Genomic DNA, 19,110 nt, shown 5'->3' on the forward strand with positions numbered 1-19,110 from the left:
TATAATAAAATAAAATAAAGTCCAACTTGGGTTTATTAAACTTGGCACTTTGAGCTAATGAGTATAGTTTTCACCCCTAATACTTTTGTCCAATTTATCTAGTTGGTATTATAATTACTAAAATATATATATATATATATACTTAACTTATTTATACATTTCTGTTTTTAAATTGTTGTACTTCTTGGGAGCTTCAGGTGTGTAGTGACCCCAACCAACCCACTAGTTATATTTAAACCTAGGTTGGGGTCACTACAAACCTGATGCTCTCAAGTAGTACAACAATTTAAAAACAGAAATGTATAAATAAGTTAAGTACATATATAACCCATGCACATGTAATGTCTAATTGTCCACAGACAATAGCATTAATGCTGGAGCCAATATTTACAATACTTAAGCCTTTTAATATTTAAACCTAAATGTCTTTTGACACAATTCCAATATATATATTATTTATAATAAGATTTTTCATATCCTTTCATTGGCTAAGTCCAAAGGTAAATATTAGCTTTTCAACATGGGTCATTTTTGAGGACTGGCCATAGTAAAACAGCATGTGGAAATTTTTTAAATAGGGTGCACTGCAGCAGGTGGGAGAGTATTTTTTGCATGTGTGCACACTTTCAGTAATCAGGCCATCTCACTTTTAAAGAATTCTGGGTTATTTTTACATGTGACATTTCTAAAATTAATAACTTAGTAAAATTATGTTGATTTCCCCTCCTTCTTCATCATCATCAGCCATTTTCAATCCACTGCAGGATGAAGGCCTCTCCAGCAACTGCCTCTTATGCTAACATTATTGAAATTAAAACTGGTGATTCAAAATAAGAGCATGGTGGGCAAATTCAGAAGTTCCTGGATGACTTGAGGAAACAGAATTAACAAGTAATTTTAACCTCTGTTCTAGATTACATTGGGTACAAGAAATACTATAAACCAAGTTGTGTCTTTGGTTTACAGTATTTCTTGTATCCAATGCAGTATATGAGAGGTCTATGAAAGGATTGTGATTTAAATACTGTTCAAGTTTTAATATAGGTCTAGCAATGATTATATATTTAGTATTTTTAAATAAATTTATAAGGGTTCTATACCACTGAGCTATATAATCACTGTTCTACACTACTGATCTATATACTAACCAGAAAACCTCTGTTTTTAAATTTCTTTGTTAAGATAACAGAGATTATACAGTTAATGGCTGAGGTATTAGTAATGGCCGCATGGTGCAAGAAAGCCTATGGCTTACACTGCACCAGCCAAAAAAAAAAAAAAAAACCCCGAATAAAACAATGATAAAAAAAACAAAAAAAAAAACCTAATAATTAATAAAAGAAAAAAAATTAAATCTATCATCCTATGTGTTTCCCTCACCCGAAGGTACTATCCAGATGACCTTTTAATTTCCCAAAACTGTCAGCCTCTACCACCTATGTAGGCAACTTATTCCAGTTAAAATCTAAAATAATCCCGTCTGCTTTAAGAAATAAAAGAACTCAGCCAGATTTGCATTGTCTCCAATCAGATGGGGTAATGTCGAAGGTTCTTGCAGATGTGAAAGCAATTTGAAAATTTTGTTTCGATAATTATTATAATGATTGCAATTTATTAGAATATGCCTTTAGTCTGACAAAATGTACAAATAGGCAGATCTTCCCTCTTGAGTAGATAAATATGGGTTAGATATGTATGCCCAATACGCATCCTAGCCAGGATCACCTCCTCTTGCCTATTTGATCGCATGCTTGTCTGAAAATTTACTCAGGTGCCTTTTTTTTGTACCATGCAGCTATAAGAAAAGTTAGAGGGAACATTGTTCATGATGGGATGTCTTGTCTGACCAATCTAGTTAATCATTATGATGAAATTATAAAACAATTGGATGAAAGAGACAATTTTGACATTATTTACCTTGATCTCAGTAAAGCTTTAGATACAGCTCCTCATGAAATGCTGTTATAAAATATGGAGCAAAGTGAGATCAATGGCGAGATCTTTCATTGGATAAAGGGTGAGCTAAAAAAAAAAAAATTATTGACCACATTCTTTGTGGCCAATCATTTTTTTTTTTGACAAGAGGGGTTTAATTAATCTTATGTGATGAAGAAAGCTCTCAAACTTTGCTTATAAACATCACAATGGTATAGATATTCCTCTACCTATAGGATCAATACTTTGTTAAAGGAAACAGTCTTTTTTCTCAGTTTTTTTTTATGTAAGATGTCTCAGAACAATGTATACATTCATTTGGCAAATTTTCTTTGAACTTTTTTTTCACCATTAAAATCCTTTTCTGAACGTCTTCCTTCATCAATACAGCATTAAAGGATGAGTACTGTGGGTATTGAGGTTATTACATTTTTCATTAGTAAAGAAAACAATTATTATCAAACTACCAGTGGTGCACTGAGGAGTCAAGGGTCCAGACAGCTGATCTGGTAGAGTTCTTTATGATCATATGGGGCCATTCAGCAACCTGGAGGCGGGGAGAGAATTTACAATTTTGCCTCTGGAAACAATTATTATTACTTTACAAATTGAATATAGCTGATATTTAAAACCACCTTTTTGTATACTGCATACTTACATTAATAAAGGTATCATAAGAAGGCTCTCCTAGTTGTGGTGGTCTTACTCTACAATCAACAGCAGCCTGAAAAATGAAATATTGTTTAACAATGTTTAACTTTCATTATATGAACTATTCTGACAAGTGAAAAGAGGTAATTATGAAAATTGATAATTAAGATTCCTTTTAACATATGATAAAGGAATTGTGCTCAATCTGTTCCAGCCAAAATGAACAGCAAATTATACACTGTGCTGCCACTTTATTAGGTACACCACTGCTGTGCACACAAACGGTTTGTCCCACAACATTGCAAGTCACATGACCACAGTTGTGGATATAAATGCAGCAGAACAACCTTTGTAGTATCAGTTAAGCATACAAACCATAGCAAGAATGGGGAAAAGGAGTGATCTAACGGACTTTGAACGTGGCATGGTAGTAGGTGCAAGAGGTGCTGCACAAAGCATCTCTGAAACGGCAGTTTTTCTGAACTTTTCACGCATCACAGTTTCAAGGGTGTGGCAAAAATGGTGCAACAAACAGAAAACATCCTCTCAACGGCACTCCTGTGGAAGAAAATCGCTTGTTGATGAGAGAGGTCAGAGGAGGATGGCTAGAACTGTGCAAGCAAACAGACGGGCCACAATGTCGCATATCACGTCAGAATACAACCTTGGTGCGCAGAACAAAATATCGAAACAGACCACTAGTTGCACTTTGTAGCGAATGGGCTACAACAGCTGACGGCCACATCGCGTACCTTTGTTATCAATGAAGAACAAGAGAGTATGCCTCCTGTGGGCACAGCAACACCAGCACTGGACTATCGAGGGTTGGAAAACAGTTGCTTGGTCTGACAAGTCGAAGTTCCTGGTGCATCATGTTGATGGAAGGCTCAGAATTTGGCGAAAATAACATGAATCCATGGACCTGTCATGTCTGACGACTACTGTACAAGGTGGTGGGGGCAGTGTTATGGTGTGGGGAATGTTTTCTTGGCACACGTTGAGTTCATTGATACACATAGATTCACATCTGAATGCCACATCATACCTAAACATCGTTGCTGATCAAGTGCATCCGTTCATGTTGACAGTTTATCCTCAGTCAGATGGTTACTTCCAGCAGGATAATGCGCTGGTGCACAAAGCCTAAATCACTATGGAATGGTTCCAGGAACATGACAATGATGTTTCTTTGCTGCAGTGGCCCGCTCAGTTGGCGAATCTCAATCCTATTGAACATCTTTGAGATGAGCTGGTAAGGGCTGTTCGCTGCAGGCCTACACCTCCGTCGAATCTCAAGGAACTGCGTGACACACTCATGTCTGCATGGTACTCCATTCCTATACAACATTTTCAGCATCTTGTTCAATCCATGCTTAGATGAATTCAGGCTGTTTTGAAAGCTAAAGGAGGGTCAATACGCTACTAGTTAGGTGTACCTACCTAGTAGCATATTTCCTGCTCACATCTTTAGAGTTTTCTCATTTTTAAAAGGTCAAAAGAGAAGAAATATTGTGCAGGTTCCTTTCTGAAAAATAGTGAACAGGATTTCAAGTTCTGGTAAAATGTATTCAATCAGCAAACTACGTATGTGAAAAGTTCTGTTACTGTTTCTATGAATCAAGGAACCATTTTTTTTTGCTTATGATTGGCTTAAAACACTCATGTCAACAATATAGAAATCTCATCAAGTTTTTTCAAGAGTAAATTATTAACAAAGACAAATGATCAATGCAAGGAAGCCACTCTAATTCAGCATTAACCTAAAAACAAAAAGTTCCACCTGATTAGGTGATAATTTCTTCCAAAGACCTTTAAAGTTAAAGATGGTTAAAATCTTTTACTTTAAAGATTTTAAAGTTAGACCTTTGGGATGAAAAAGAATTTTCTTATATCCAGTCTATAACTAATGTTCCTTAACTAAAGTGTAGCTCTTCTAGTTTGTGCTACCTGTTAAAGAAAATTATATTATTTAATTTATTCAGAGCCTTAAATACCTCAAAAAACAAGATATTTAATCATGCAGACATCCTTTCAAGATATGCAACTCTTTCTCTCTCTCTCTCTTTGTAGGAATGCTTCTTTATATCATTAACCTTGTTGCTCTTTGCTACACCTTTACCAAGAGATCCACTTCCTTCCTTCCTGAAATGGCAGTTCCAAACCTGTATATAATTCTCAAGATGTGGACTAATCAAGGCATTATCTAGAAAATTCTGTAAATGTGTTCTTCTGGCAGCCTATCTATACTGTAAAAAACAGTACAGACAGGCTGCCTATCTACACTGTAAAAATAACTTCTCGTCAGATTGCACAATTACTCCCAAGTCTTTTCTATTATGGACTGTTCTGGATTAAGTCTGTTGCTTCACAAAAATGATGAATGATAAATTTAGTGTACTTTCTTTAAGTATAGACACATCACATTTTCATATAGATATTAGCCAATTAAAAATTGTCTACCTTCTTTGCCCTTGCCTTGTAAATCTCGTTAATAAGATGTTGCATACTGTTTTATACATACTGTTGAATTCTCCTGTTTTGAATATTTGTTGTTAATTATCATGTATTGTACTTTTATTGACCACTTCACTGTTGGTAGAAGTGCATGACTGTTTTGCTTGTGAGTAGAATGTAGCAATGGATACATGTGAGAGGCAGACAACATTCAGAGAAAAAAAAAAAATTTTTTTCTTTACAAAATGAAGATATTTTATATTAAGTGCCAGTGGATTTACAGTGAGCTTAAATAGCTAATCTGAAGCTAAAGGTGCATTCAGTTTTTTGCTTTGCAGTCTTAATATGTTCAGAGGTGAATATATATCCTTGTGTTGCATAGTTTATTCACAGTGAGCTTCAGTCAATGGTCTATTTGGGAAATATAATACTATAACAAGTTTTTAATATTATGCAATCATAATTTGGAAGGTGGAATCCTATGTCACTAAAGGTAACTCTCAGCATTTAGAATAGACTGTTAAAATGCCTTCTGCAGTGAGACTGCCTCAGGAAATACAGTTAGTTTTCAAAATTTTTATTTCCTCTAATTTTAGAGAGAAAGCCATGGTAAGGCCACTTTAAGTTTTTAAAAAAATCATTCTCCTTGTTTGAAATGCTTTACTTGGACATTTAAGAAGCCTGCAAGGTGAACCACATAAGGAAAGCAGGATTTTAGAAAATGTACTGATACTTATGACCTTAACTGTTAAGACCACTATGAATAATAACTGCAAAAAGAAATACTAATGTTAAAGGCATTAGCTAATTAAAAAGTCTGAAAACAGTTTATAATTATTAGTGCCAACATAATTTTAATTCGTAGAGATATATTTTTGCTAAAAGCTTGAAATGAGAAAATTAAAATGAATGTAAACATTTAATGGCATATTAGTTGAAGAAGCAATTAGATTCTGGAAGAGCAATGTATTTGAGCCACATAAATATCGTTATTTTATTTGAATATAAATACCTTGATGAAAAATGTAGTTATGCTTATAAGAGGGCACAGGTGACTGCTTTGAATCTGTTAACTGCAGACACTTTCAAAGCTATCTTTTTGTTTTAGACAACAGTTTGCAAATTATTACACGTGTTGTATGAATAGGTTTATTTATCTAGTAAGTTGGGAACTTGTGTGGACCTCAAACACAGTACTGAAAGACAAAGTTCATCACTTTTACACATGGAATATTTTTCCCACAACTGGGGTGTTGCCTCTCTCTCTCCCTCTCATTAGACATTTAGCTGGCATCTGAAATTCCACCACTCTCTTCCAAACTAGTCTGAACATGTGACTCAACCAGTCAACATCCTTTCATTATCCAACACCAAATTCACAAAACAAACTTTTCTTCTTCTCCATTTACCTCATCTACTTTTGCTCTTTGGAATAATCACTTCCTATGTATTTTCTGAAAATTGCAATCTGCAGAAATCCAAATCAGATGTCAAGTATCTTCCACCTTCTCAACTTTTAACCCATTCACAGTGAAGTACTATGTCTAATACCATTCACGTTTGGGGTTTCACAAAAATGCTCTTTGCAGCTGTTTCAACATGTAAACATTTTTCATCCATGACAACAGAACAATTTATTATATTCTGATATTTACAAAGACAAAAGTTATTTAGAGATAATAAATTATAACATTTCTTCTGTGTTATGCTAATTTATAGTAACTGGAATATATGAAACTGCTTTACCAAAAAATTTTAAATCATCAAGCAATATATGAATACACATGTTTATTTGATTATGTTGCTTGTCTGAATCTATAAGATCCCAAAAAATATTCATTTGCTATCACTAAGTGTTATAACTGCTACTTTTGCTAACTGCTACTCTTGCTTTATACCAGAATATAAGACAATAACATTTAAATATATTTTATGGCTATATATGGGTATATGGATGTTGATACCTATTTCCAAATGTGTATTTTCCATTACTATACTATTATAAAATGTAATAAAATTTACCTGACCAAGGACACTAGGGCACATCTTCACAGAAATGGACTTTCTGTAAATCTTTACAACATCTTGATTAAAATTAAGAAGTTCACAAAACCCTCCTCTTAGCCCACACCTATCAAGGAAATTTAAAAACAGTTTTAAAACTATAATTGTATGGATGTTTTAATGCAGATATGAAAGAAAATATTAAAAAAATTGCAAGTCTCTGAGAAATAAAGTTAGTAGCAGGAAATATGAAGTTAGAATGGGATGCGACACAGAAAAACACCATTGTGGGTAAAGATAGAAAAAAGTGAGAACAGTTAATACTGTTATAATGAACTTCATGGGAGGGGCAAAAATCATTTCAAAAGAGCCATTATATACAGTCAGTCCTCATATAACATGATAGTTGTGTTCCTAGAAATCCTCGTGCACTGCAAAATCGTGCAATATAAACAACAGGCCCTATCAAAGGGAAAAATAGGGTTAGGTGCCGACCACCCAAGATTGGACACATTTGTAACCAAACATTACTAAATACAATAAATAATCGTAATAAAACACTTACACAGTTGAAAAATGTAAAATTAATAGTTTAATCATTTAAATTTAGATTCTTACCTTAAAAATAAATGAAGACAGCTTGAGGAAAAGGGCTTGAGAAAGGGTGAAGCAGCAGAATTATGGGGAAAGTGGCGGCAGGTTGTCATCATTATCGGAACTGGGAGGTGGAGGAGATGCCGATGAGAACTTTGGACGAAATGTGGTCACGCCAGAACTACAGGGCTGTAGCTCATTTTCTGTCTCTTTCTTGGGTGTTTTCATAAAAAAGACATCTAGTTTCTGTTGTTTTGCAATCTTCCTTCTTTCGCAAAGTAGCTGCTTATGTGGCTCCAAAGCAGACCGAATTGTATGAAGTGCTGTTCTGCTTCTTTCTGCATTATAATCATTATCTTCTAGCCATTGCATACTTTTCTCAAATGAATTTAAAACTGAAAATAACTCTGAAGTAGAAAGCGGTTTTATGGTGGCATTCAGGCATTCAACTTCAATGTCTTTCTCATCTTTCATCTGCCTTCCAGCAACAAGTTGTTGCAGTTCTTCAGTTGAAAGTTCTTCGTCATGAGACTAAAGCAACTCTTCTAAATCATCTTCCTCCAATTCCTCAAAGCCAGCCTGCTTTGTGAGGGCAACACAATGTGCTTTTAATTTAGGAAACTCGTTTACAAGATCAAAGTCTTTAAAATCACGAATAAAATCTGGTAAAAGAGGCTGCCAAACACCATGTAAGCATTCTTTTGTCACTTCATTCCAAGCCTCCACAATTATGTAAATTGCATTCTTTATGTTGAATCGCTTCCAGAAGTCTTTAACTGTTGGTGCATTTTCGCCCTCTGTTTGTGCTTATCAGCATCTTAAATGTGCGTCTTGTGTAATAGTGCTTAAAAGCAGCAATTACTCCTTGGTCAAGTGGCTGGATAAGAGATGTTGTATTAGGTGGTAAAAACAGGATTTTGAAGTTTGGTGACAGTTCAGCAAGGGTTGGAGGGTGACTTGGTGCATTGTCCAAAATAATTAAAATCTTAAAATCCAAATTTTTCTTTTTGCAGTAGCTTCGAAACACATCCTCAAACACATGTAGTAGGTCAGTGAAGATCTGCCCTGTCATCCACCCTCTTCTGTTGTTCCTATAGTAAACACCCAGGGTAGTCCTTGCGATCCCTTTTAATGCTCATGGATTGGCTGCATGATAAACAACAACAGGCGTCAGTTTAAAGTTGCCGCTTGCATTTGCTCCTAACATAACGGTCAACCTATCCATAGCAGCCTTGAAGCCTAGAGCTCGTGCTTCCTCTCTTGAGATATATGTTCGTGATGGCATTTTTTCCCAATGCAGTCCAGTTTCATCAAAGTTGAAAATTTGGTCCAGCATATAGCCCTCTTCCTCAATTATTTTTTTCAGTATCGGCGGAAATGCCTTTGCTACTGCTTCATCTGCACTAGCAGCTTCACCTAATAATTTCACATTATGGAAAGCGTGACGTTTCATAAAATTATTGAACCAGCCACTACTGGCAGTAAAGGGAGGCACTTCTTGAGGGTTTTCAGCTTTATTTCTGAGGTCTTCAAATATTGCCAATGCCTTTGCTTTTATCGTAAGCAAAGATCTCTTGTTCCCGATCTCTTCTTTGTTTGATCTTCTATCCAAACAGATAAAAGACGTTCCATCTCTTTCAGTTCTTTGTGTCTTGATATAACTGATTTTGCTACACTCTGTGTTGTTCCTGCTATGAAAGTTGCTTTTATTTTTTCTGCATTATTTCTAATTGATCTCAGCATTCCCTCATTTAGGCCTCTAGCATGCACAATATCGCATGTTTTTTCATTCCGGTTAAAGCGTTTCACAATTTCATATTTTTCTTCTATTGATATTGCTTTTCTTTTTCTCTCTGAAGTATTTTCACCAGAACGCTTCCTTTTCACACTTTTTTCAAGTATTTTACTCATTTTTTTTTAGAATAGAGCACAATCATAAAATGAACAAAAATGAGGAGGCAAGCTTGATATACATAAACGCAGTGAACAAGTAGCAACTGAATAAACTATGCAGCGCCCGTGTGCAAACTCAATAGACAATGCAGTAAAAGCAGAAACACACTATTCTCACATATTACATGCTTATGTTTTACTAAAGCACATTTCTGGAGGTCACTACCATAAAACAATAAAAACAATTTGTAGTTTCTGGTTTATTGATGGTTCCTGCTAGTGGAGTCTGTTATAAACGGGTAGAAAAAGTCTATCTAATTACATTTGCGATAATACCGATAGCTGGAATTTTTACAGCAATCGGTATTATTGCAATATTTTTACATTTCTGTGGATTTTTACATTATTATGTTAAATGTGTTTCCCCTTCCACGAAATCATAAAAACAAATAAAGTTTCAGAATCTTCTCTTCATTCCTACTGTGTTGTGTTGTGTTCCATTCGACTTGTTGTTGTTGTTGTTATTTTGGTTTTAAGGAGCATTAGCAACTAAGGGCCATATTGCTCCGGGAATATGCGGTGGTCATTCCCTGACCTTTCCGCATCCTCCATATTTGGTGGTGACGGGCTCGAACCCCGGTCTAATCAAGAAGCGTGTGCTACGCACTGTTGCTCCTTCCCATCTGGCTACGGAGGCGTCCCCCATTCAACTACCATTTCTTGTAAACACAAAGGCGAATCGTGAATAAGCGAATTACGTTCATGTTATATGCGATATTGTTCCCCTATTTATAAATCGTGTATGATCGAATTCGTGTAGTGCAAACACGTGTTATAAAAGGACTGACTGTATATTAACATAAATTCTGCTCTGCTTTTCTGCATTTTATAATGTTGTTGTTATTTTGGTTTTTAGGAGTATTAGCAACTAAGGCCATATTGCTCCGGGAATATGCGGTGGTCATTCCCTGACCTTCCGCATCCACCGTATTTGGTGGTGACGTGCTCGAACCCCGGTCTAATCAAGAAGCGTGTGCTATGCTGCTGCTGCTCCTTCCCACCTGGCTATGGAGGCGCCAGATTTTATAATACATAGACATAGATTTCATTTACTTAAAAGTATTGACTTTAAAATCAATAATACATAAATAAATGATGAAATGCATGTACTGCAAAAGTAAAAAAATAATAATAATAAATAAAAAATACCTTATTGCTTTTCACATATTGATAAGTAAATTTTTGCTTTTAATGCTTTGCCCCCCCCCCCCCCGCACATTCAACTTAGTGTAATCAAAAATGTGGGTTGAACTTGAAGCGAGGTGAATTCCATTACAAAGTCTGATACCTTTTATTTGCCAAATAAGTAAACTGCTTACATGAATGTAAACTCTACAAAATAAATACAAAACACATGTCACAGTGAGAATTGATAAATGTGATACTGCAGGTTCATGGCATGTGGTCCATATGAAGTAGTTGATTGACATGGGCAAGGGACATGATCTGACAGACTTCAAAAAAGGGATGATTGAGAGTACTGGTTGAAGAATGGCAGTATTACAGAAACTGCAAATCTTGTGGGCTCTTCAGAGTGCAGTAGTTAGGGTGTTCCAAGAATAGACAGATAGTGGATAGGACAGTCACTGGGCCAATGCTGGGCACCCATAGCTCATCAATAATCATGGTGAACATAGACTGTCCTGCCTTGAGCAAGCCAATATACAGAAAACAGTAGGATGGCTGACTATGGACTTTAATAATCAGGGGATGACCAGTAATATTTCAAAGACCAAGGTCTAATGAACCCTCTTCTGTATGAGCCTCCAGGGTAGGCACCCAGTCAAGGTACCCATGCTTATGGCCACCCATCACCAAAGATGCCCACAGTTTGCATCTAAACAACATCATTGGATCACAGACAACTGGAAAAAAAAGTTTTTTTTTTTTTACTTTTCAAGAGATTCCTAGATTCCTTTCATACCTCCTAGACCATGCTCTGAATGCTAAAAATACCTATCCATTATGACTGATCAGGTGCATCCCTCCATGGTGACTGTTCCCAGATGACAGTTGTATTCTAGCAGAAAAATGCACCCTGCCATTATCAGTATTGTTTGAAAGTAGTTCACCAAACATGAAAGTGATTTCCAGGTTCTACTACTACTCTGGTTGCCAAATTTGATGGATATGTACCCCATAGAACATCTCTGAGATTATGTGGATTAACAGATTGGATTTCACAACAGCATTTGGATTTCACACAGACTACTGCAGATCTATGGAGACACAATCCTGGAAACGTGGTACAACATGCATCATTCAGAGGCCTTTATAAAGTCCATGCCTTGCTGTGTGGCAGTGGTACTAGTAGCAAGGGGGAGCACAGACCCACTATTAGGTAGGTGGTCATAATGCAGTAGTAGCAGTATAGCAGAGGTGCAAGAAAGCAAGCTTATGTAGCATCAGCCAAAAAAAAAAAAAAAAAAAAAAAAATTTCAAAATCCATTTCCTCTAAAAGTTTGTCCAGTTCCTCCTTGAATTTATTTAAGCTGTCAACTTCCACAGCAACAGATGGAAGTTTATTCCAACAGTCAACTACCCACTGGCTAAAGGCAAATTTCTGCACATCTATCCTACAACTGTCATTCCTCAATTTGAATTTATGCCCCTCACATTCATAAGCTGAGCAAGAGGAAGAATCCCATCAGAATTGAGCCTGCTCAACCCATTCAAGGCCTTATATACCTCAAACACATCACCTCACAGGTTCCTAGTCTCCAGATGCTGCAATTTGCAGAACTGTTAGTTAATTATCATATAGTTAATTATCAAAACCCATAAGGATTATGCCCAGTGCATTTCATTTTCCAAATACATTACCACCACACCCTTTTGGCATCTCTCATATTGTGGATATAACTTTGCAACTGTGATGGCTTGTTGTATTACCTGGGTACCTGCCCGCCCACTGATGATGAAGCCGCACAGCTTCGAAACGATTGTCTGGGTGGTGGTACCGCTGAAAATAAATAACAGTAGTCTTCTCTACTAGAGAAGCATTATTTATTTGAAGTAATGCAATAGTAGCTATCTCGTTGTGAAGGCAACCACATTATGAGATACAATTAAAACGATGCCCTCTACGCTACAAACGTAGTTCAAATTTATGGGTTAATTATGGTGTATTTACACCGATACTATATAGTTAATTATCAAAACCCATAAGGATTATGCCCAGTGCATTTCATTTTCCAAAGTATGATAATATGAAAGGATTCTGAATATATATTATTCTAATACAGTGAATGGGTTCAGGTGGGAAAGAAACTTCTTACACCTGATGAGAATATTTGTTGGTAATAATTATTTAGGAAATACATATGCAAAACATTACATAACTGTACTGATAAAAAAAAAAAACAACAAACAATGTTGATCTGACCATTTCACTGAGCACAACAAGAACCGATCAGACTTAGCAAGTTCCTGCAAAAACGTTTTATATTGATTATAAAGTGACTAATTTTTGAGTTTGTACTTAAATTCTTAATAATATTGCTAAAGTTTAAAAGTATTTTATTTTCATATTGAACAAAGCAAATACACATATTGTTCAAATACAATAATTTTTAAATTTAGCACAGAAACTCTCAAAGGAAACCTAAAATTGCAAGAAACCATTCAGATTAATCACATAATTTTTTGTGGATGTCATAAAGATATCTATTTTACTAGATGGTTGCCTTGGGTAGCAAAACTTTCAGAATCCTCTGTTCTAATATATAATTTTTTGTATGGAAAGCTAAAGTTTATTTAGTGCCAAGTAAAATTCTGAAAAATGAACTTACTCTCCTATGTAACCTTTAGAAGCAGACATAAAAGAAGCCATTTCTATATGGTTATAAGGAGATCCCATTTCCGACATTACTTTCTTGAAGGAATGAAACTGGGCTTCCTCTGTATACACATTGTCTTGGTACACCTAAATATGAGAACAACAATCATCTTAGGACACGCTTCATCCAATAAAGACCATATTTAAATAATAAAAAAAATAATAACCTTGAGACTCCAAGAAACATTAAGATGGCATTTTACAGTTTATGATTTATAATCATTTCATTTTTTGATTTTAGATTTATATCATTTACACAAAGGAGTATTAAATAGTATGCAAAAAAATTCTTCGATTACTTTTGAAGAAAATACAAATACAAAATTACTAACAAAAAATACAAAATTTCACAACATATTCTTCAATTAAGGAGTGAATGTTGAGGTAGATGGTTCATTAAAACATTAACAGAGATGCCTTAACTTTTTTGTATGGAATTACTATAGCAAAAATTTCACTTTAATCATTCTACTGATCTCTGTTATAAGTGTAGTGTACAGAAATGTTTTAGTGTATTTTATCTAGGCCTCCGTAGCCGAGTGATTAGGAGTGGGAGTGCAGTAGCACACGCTCCTTGAGTAGACCGGGGTTCAAGCCCCTGACTGCTGAATATGGTCGATCTGCCAACCCGCACTGGACCAGCGTGGCAGATTATGGTCTATTTCCCTCAGCATGAATTGTTGAGGAGGCTTCCATCCTGCAGTGGGTTGATAATGGCTGCACTTTACCTTTTTTTTTTTTATCTATGCAGTTTCAGATGTGATTGATCATGACGATGTGTAATAGTTCTAGCAATTTAATGCTATGATTTTAATTAAGATAATTCATAATGTACCTCAGGTTTTTTCTAAATAAGTAGGAATAAATTTAAATTTTACATAACTTATTAAAATTATAATTCACTAAAGAACATTTTAATTTTCATGTTAATTTCAGTGTAAGACATATTTTAATGTCTGTTTCATCTCCAAAATAGTTCTTATAAAAATACATTTTTTTGCTCTTCATTTTATTGGATGGTACCACACTCAAGCTAGTGAAGAATGAAGAAGAATGAAAAAGACTTGGAGTAACTATCCAGTTTGGCATGACATTCTCCGAGAAATGCAGACAAGCTGTTAGGACAGCTTATGAGATTCTATCAATGATATACAGGAATTCTGTCAGCAGGGACAAGGAATCCTGAGTACTGTATACAGATCATTATAGGAAGGATGTGGATCTGTTGGAATAGGTGCAGTCAAATTTAGTCAGGACTTGAACATTAAGAGTACACAAAAGGGTACTCTTAATAAGACTTCAATTATGAAACTTTGAAACTAGGCACTTGTGTGGAGATCTGATTGCAGTGTTTAGGGCTTTACATTATGTCCCTTGTGCATTGTCTCAGAAAATGCACAAGGGACATAAATTTAAATAAAAAAAGAACAGTTGCAGGATATATGTGCAAAATTTTCCTTTCAGCCAGAGGGTAATTGATTTGAAATTGACAGCAATTTCAAACAATCAGTTATCCTCCTGGTATTGTGAAGTGGATAACTTGAATAAATGTAAGGAAGGATTAGATAAATTAGGCGCCTCCATAGCCAGGTGGGAAGGAGCAGCAGTGCGTAGCACACGCTTCTTGATTAGACCGGGGTTTGAGCCCGTCACCACCAAATACGGAGGATGCGGAAAGGTCAGAAAATGACCACCGCATATCCCGGAGCAATATGGCCTTAGTTGCTAATGCTCCTAAAAACCAAATAACTAACTAACTAACTAGATAAATTATTGGAAGGGATGGACAAATGACAGAGGTAGTGTTTTTTTTGGCAGTTATTCTGTATAAGAATGCTTCCTTTCATCAAATGCCACTACTAATACTACTACTTACTTCAAATAATAATGATAATTATTATTATCATCTTATTTACACTCAGCCTACTGGATGTTATTGACTGCATTTGGTCCTTTAACTATTGGACCCTTCCCTATGATAATCAAAGGGTCTAAGATAACCAAAGATATCATTGTAAAATATGAGCTATTCCAAGTAGTGTGCTACTTTTTTTGCAACTGGTGGGAAATTTTATCATCACTTATGATGCTCAGGTTATGTCCTAGGCCTTTTGGAATAACCCCAAGGGTGCCAACAACTGGCATTAGTAGAGGCATACGATGCAAGAAAACAAGCTTATGCAGCATCAGCCAAAAAAAAACTTCCCATTTCACCCCTCCATTTGTTCCAAATGCCTGTCCAGCTCAGCCTTAAAATTTATTTAGGCTATCAACTTCCACAACAAAAGATGGAAGTCTGTTCCACCAATCAACCACCCGCTGGCTAAAAGCAAATTTCTGCACATCTATTCTACAACTGTCTTTCCTCAATTTGAAACTGTGCCCACTCAGGTTCTTAATCTGAGCAAGATGAAGAATCCCATCAGCATTCAGCTTGCTCAACCCTTATACACCTCAATCAGATCACCTCGTAAGTGCCTACTCTCCAGGAGCTGCAATTTGCAGAACTTAAGCCTTTCTTGGTAAGAGCACCCCTTTGTTCCCTTCACCAATCTTGTTGCCCTTCTTTGTACTCATTCTAGCAACTCTACTTCCTTCCTAAAATGTGGCCTCCAGATCTGTACACAGTATTATAAGTGTGGCCTGACCACCGCCTTGTATAACGGGTTTTGATTTGATTTGGTAGTTGTTGGCGCATCGGCTTCTGTGGCCATATTGCACCTCCCAAGGTTTTTGCAGTACTTTGATCCAAGCCCGAGGCGGGAATCGAACCCGCGACCTTTGGGTTGCCGGGCAGGTAGTTTACCCACTCGGCTAGCCCGGTCGGCTGTATAACGGGATAATCACCTCCCTGTCCCTGCTAGCAAAATTCCTATATATCATTGACAAGACTCCATGACATGCCCTGGCAGCCCATCTGCTTAGCAAACATCGTATTTGACTGCACAATTGCCCCCAGGATTTTTTCACTTTCCACTTCCCTGAGAGTAGTATCACACAGTTGGTACATTTCCCTTTGGTTATTGCCACCCATATACAGTACTTTTCATTTGTCAATGATAAACTTCAGTTGCCAATTCTCAGCCCATTTGCCCAACTTATCTAGATCCAGTTGGAGTAGCATACTGTCTTTACTGTCGTTAACAACCCTGCCAACCTTTGTATCATCTGCAAACTTGGACATTAAACCTGATATACCTTCATCAACATCATTGATAAATATACAAAACAACAATGGGCCAAACACTGAACCCTGGGGAACTCCATTAATAACATTTGTCCACGAAGAGCAGTGTCCATTGATTACCACTCTCTGTCGTCTCCCACTCAATCACCCCTTTATCCATTGTAGCAACTTACCCTTAATGCCATAACTCTCCAATTTGTACAGCAGTCTTCCATGTGGAAGAGTATCAAAAGCTTTCCTGAAATCCAAGTTAATGATATCAAAATTATTTTTGACATTCAGTTCCTTTGTGACCACATCATAGTTTGTTTGTTGTTATTTGGTTTTTAGGAGCATTAGCAACTAAGGCGATATTGCTCCCGGGATATGTGGTAGTCATTCCCTGACCTTTCCGGATCATCCGTATTTGTTGGTCACTGGCTCGAACCGAGGTCTAATCAAGAAGTGTGTGCTACGCACTACTGCTCCTGCCCACCTGGCTACAGAGGTGCCCACATCATAGTATCCAATCAAATTAGTCAGACAAGACCTCCTTTTAACAAACCCATGCTGTGTCTTAACTATTACTGTAGTCTTGTCTAGATGATCCTGCAATGCTCCTTTATCCAGTGACTCCATTATTTTTGCTGGAACACAAGTTAAACTAACAGGTCTATAGTTACTTGTGTCACCTTTTGAATCCCTTTATGAATTGGTGATACATTTGCACACATCCAGTAGATGGGGACTTCCCCTGAGTCCAAGGAAGCTCTCATAATTATGGCTAAGGGTTTGCTTACTTCCTTTGCTGCCTTCTTTAATATAACTGGATAGATCCCATCCACCCCACGTGCTTTCCTTATGTTTAACTTCAACAATTTCTCCTCCACTTTGCTCTCAGTTATTACAAAATTACTTACCTCCCTGTTAGAGTTTGATACACTTCTGGCATTTCCCTCATTGAATATTTCCTCGTGTGTGAATGCAGATGCAAAATACTCATTCAGTTTATCAGCTACCTCAGCATGATCATTAATAATCAACCCATCTATGTTACGTGGTCCAATCTGATTCATCCCTTTCCTTCTAGTGTTTACATAAGTAAAGAACTCTTTGCTGTTTTTCTTTGCATCCTTTGCCAAAGATTTCTCATAATCTGCCTTCACCTGCCTAACCTCCTTTGTGGTTTGATTACAGACTAGTTTATATCTGCCATAGGCTTCTGTGTCACCTGATACTTTATATGCATTCCATACATTTTTCTTCTTTGCCACGAGCCCCATTAATTCATCTGACATCCATTTAGGCCTAAATCTTGAACAGTATTTCTTAATTAGAATGAAAAGCCTAGTAGCCTCCAAAATTAAGTCCCTGAAGGCTTCTCATTTAGAATTCAACAATGGTAACATCATCAGTTGATCCCACTGACTATGGACACTGCCATTATTTTTCTTTCTCAGCGTCATTCCATTTCTATCTGCAGGTCTTTATGTTTTGTTATCTTTTCTAGCTGTTACTCTTTGACTCTGCTGTCTCCAGGTTTGCAATATTAATTATCCATGGCTGCTTCTTTTCAACCACTGTCAAATTGGGTGTATTATGGGGAAGGTGTATTATTATTATTATTATTATTATTATTGAAAAAAAATTAACTAATGCTATGAAGAAAAATTATTTATCAACAGGGAAACTGAAACAGAACATAGGAACCTTGTTAATACAAGAGCAAGCATCATACACAACAAATGTAAATGTTTTTTCAAATAAGATAATACAAATTATAAACAATTCGAGGTTTAATACCGAGAGAAAAGTTAATCACACAGCCAACAACACAAACACTGGGAGTAGCAGGATTAAGCTTAGGAAACCTTGGATGACTAAAGAAATAGAAGAACTAATGGTACAAAGGGATAAATATTACAGGCAGTTTAGAAATTGTCCATCAAAGAAAGAACATTATCACAATTATAAAACACTCAGAAATAAAGTGACAGGTATGATAAAAAAGCAAAAAAACACTTATTACAATCATCTTTTCATGGATAAGCAGATAACACAAAAGGATAAATGGAGCATTATAAATAACATGTTAAGTACAAGGAAGAAAAAGTCAAGGGGAAACCAAATTAAAACACTAGTAGAACAGATTTCTGGTGCAAACAAACAATATGAGGCTGCAAATAGGTTTGCCAAAGCTGTATTAGATCTCAACAGATATTTAATACATTATTGCCAAAATTCCTTTACTCAACAAGATAGGCTTCCTCAGATAATGAACTCTTGTGTAGTCTTAGCTCCACATTATACTGAGATTCTTAAAATTATAGAACAATTAAAGAACAAGAAATCTTACGGACTGGACTGTATTACAGTAACCGAAGTAAAGAGAAACAAAGAACTGTTCTCTGTTCTCTTGGTAGAGCTAATAGCACGGATGTTAGAGTCGGGAAGCTATCCTACAAACTTACTGTCATTTAAAATAATTCCTATATATAAAAAGGGACCACCAGAT

The 19,110-nt window shown here is 36.1% G+C and overlaps 1 protein-coding gene across 3 annotated transcripts in view; it reads right to left on the reverse strand.

Annotated features, from left to right (window-relative positions):
- Nucleotides 1-19,110, reverse strand: part of LOC150078639 (alanine aminotransferase 2-like) — a 105,303-nt gene that overhangs the window by 19,203 nt on the left and 66,990 nt on the right. For all 3 annotated transcript variants that reach the window (XM_090383674.1, XM_090383673.1, XM_090383672.1), the window contains 3 exons: nucleotides 13,383-13,516; nucleotides 7,063-7,171; nucleotides 2,594-2,659 (listed from right to left, as the gene is read on the reverse strand). In XM_090383674.1, the coding sequence (XP_090239800.1) occupies nucleotides 2,594-2,659; nucleotides 7,063-7,171; nucleotides 13,383-13,516 (309 nt within the window). The remainder of the gene's footprint in view (nucleotides 1-2,593; nucleotides 2,660-7,062; nucleotides 7,172-13,382; nucleotides 13,517-19,110) is intronic.

Source organism: Mastigoproctus giganteus, chromosome 10, assembly GCF_048544385.1.
Source record: "Mastigoproctus giganteus isolate SK-2022 chromosome 10, ASM4854438v1, whole genome shotgun sequence".
NCBI lineage: Eukaryota > Metazoa > Arthropoda > Arachnida > Uropygi > Thelyphonidae > Mastigoproctus > Mastigoproctus giganteus.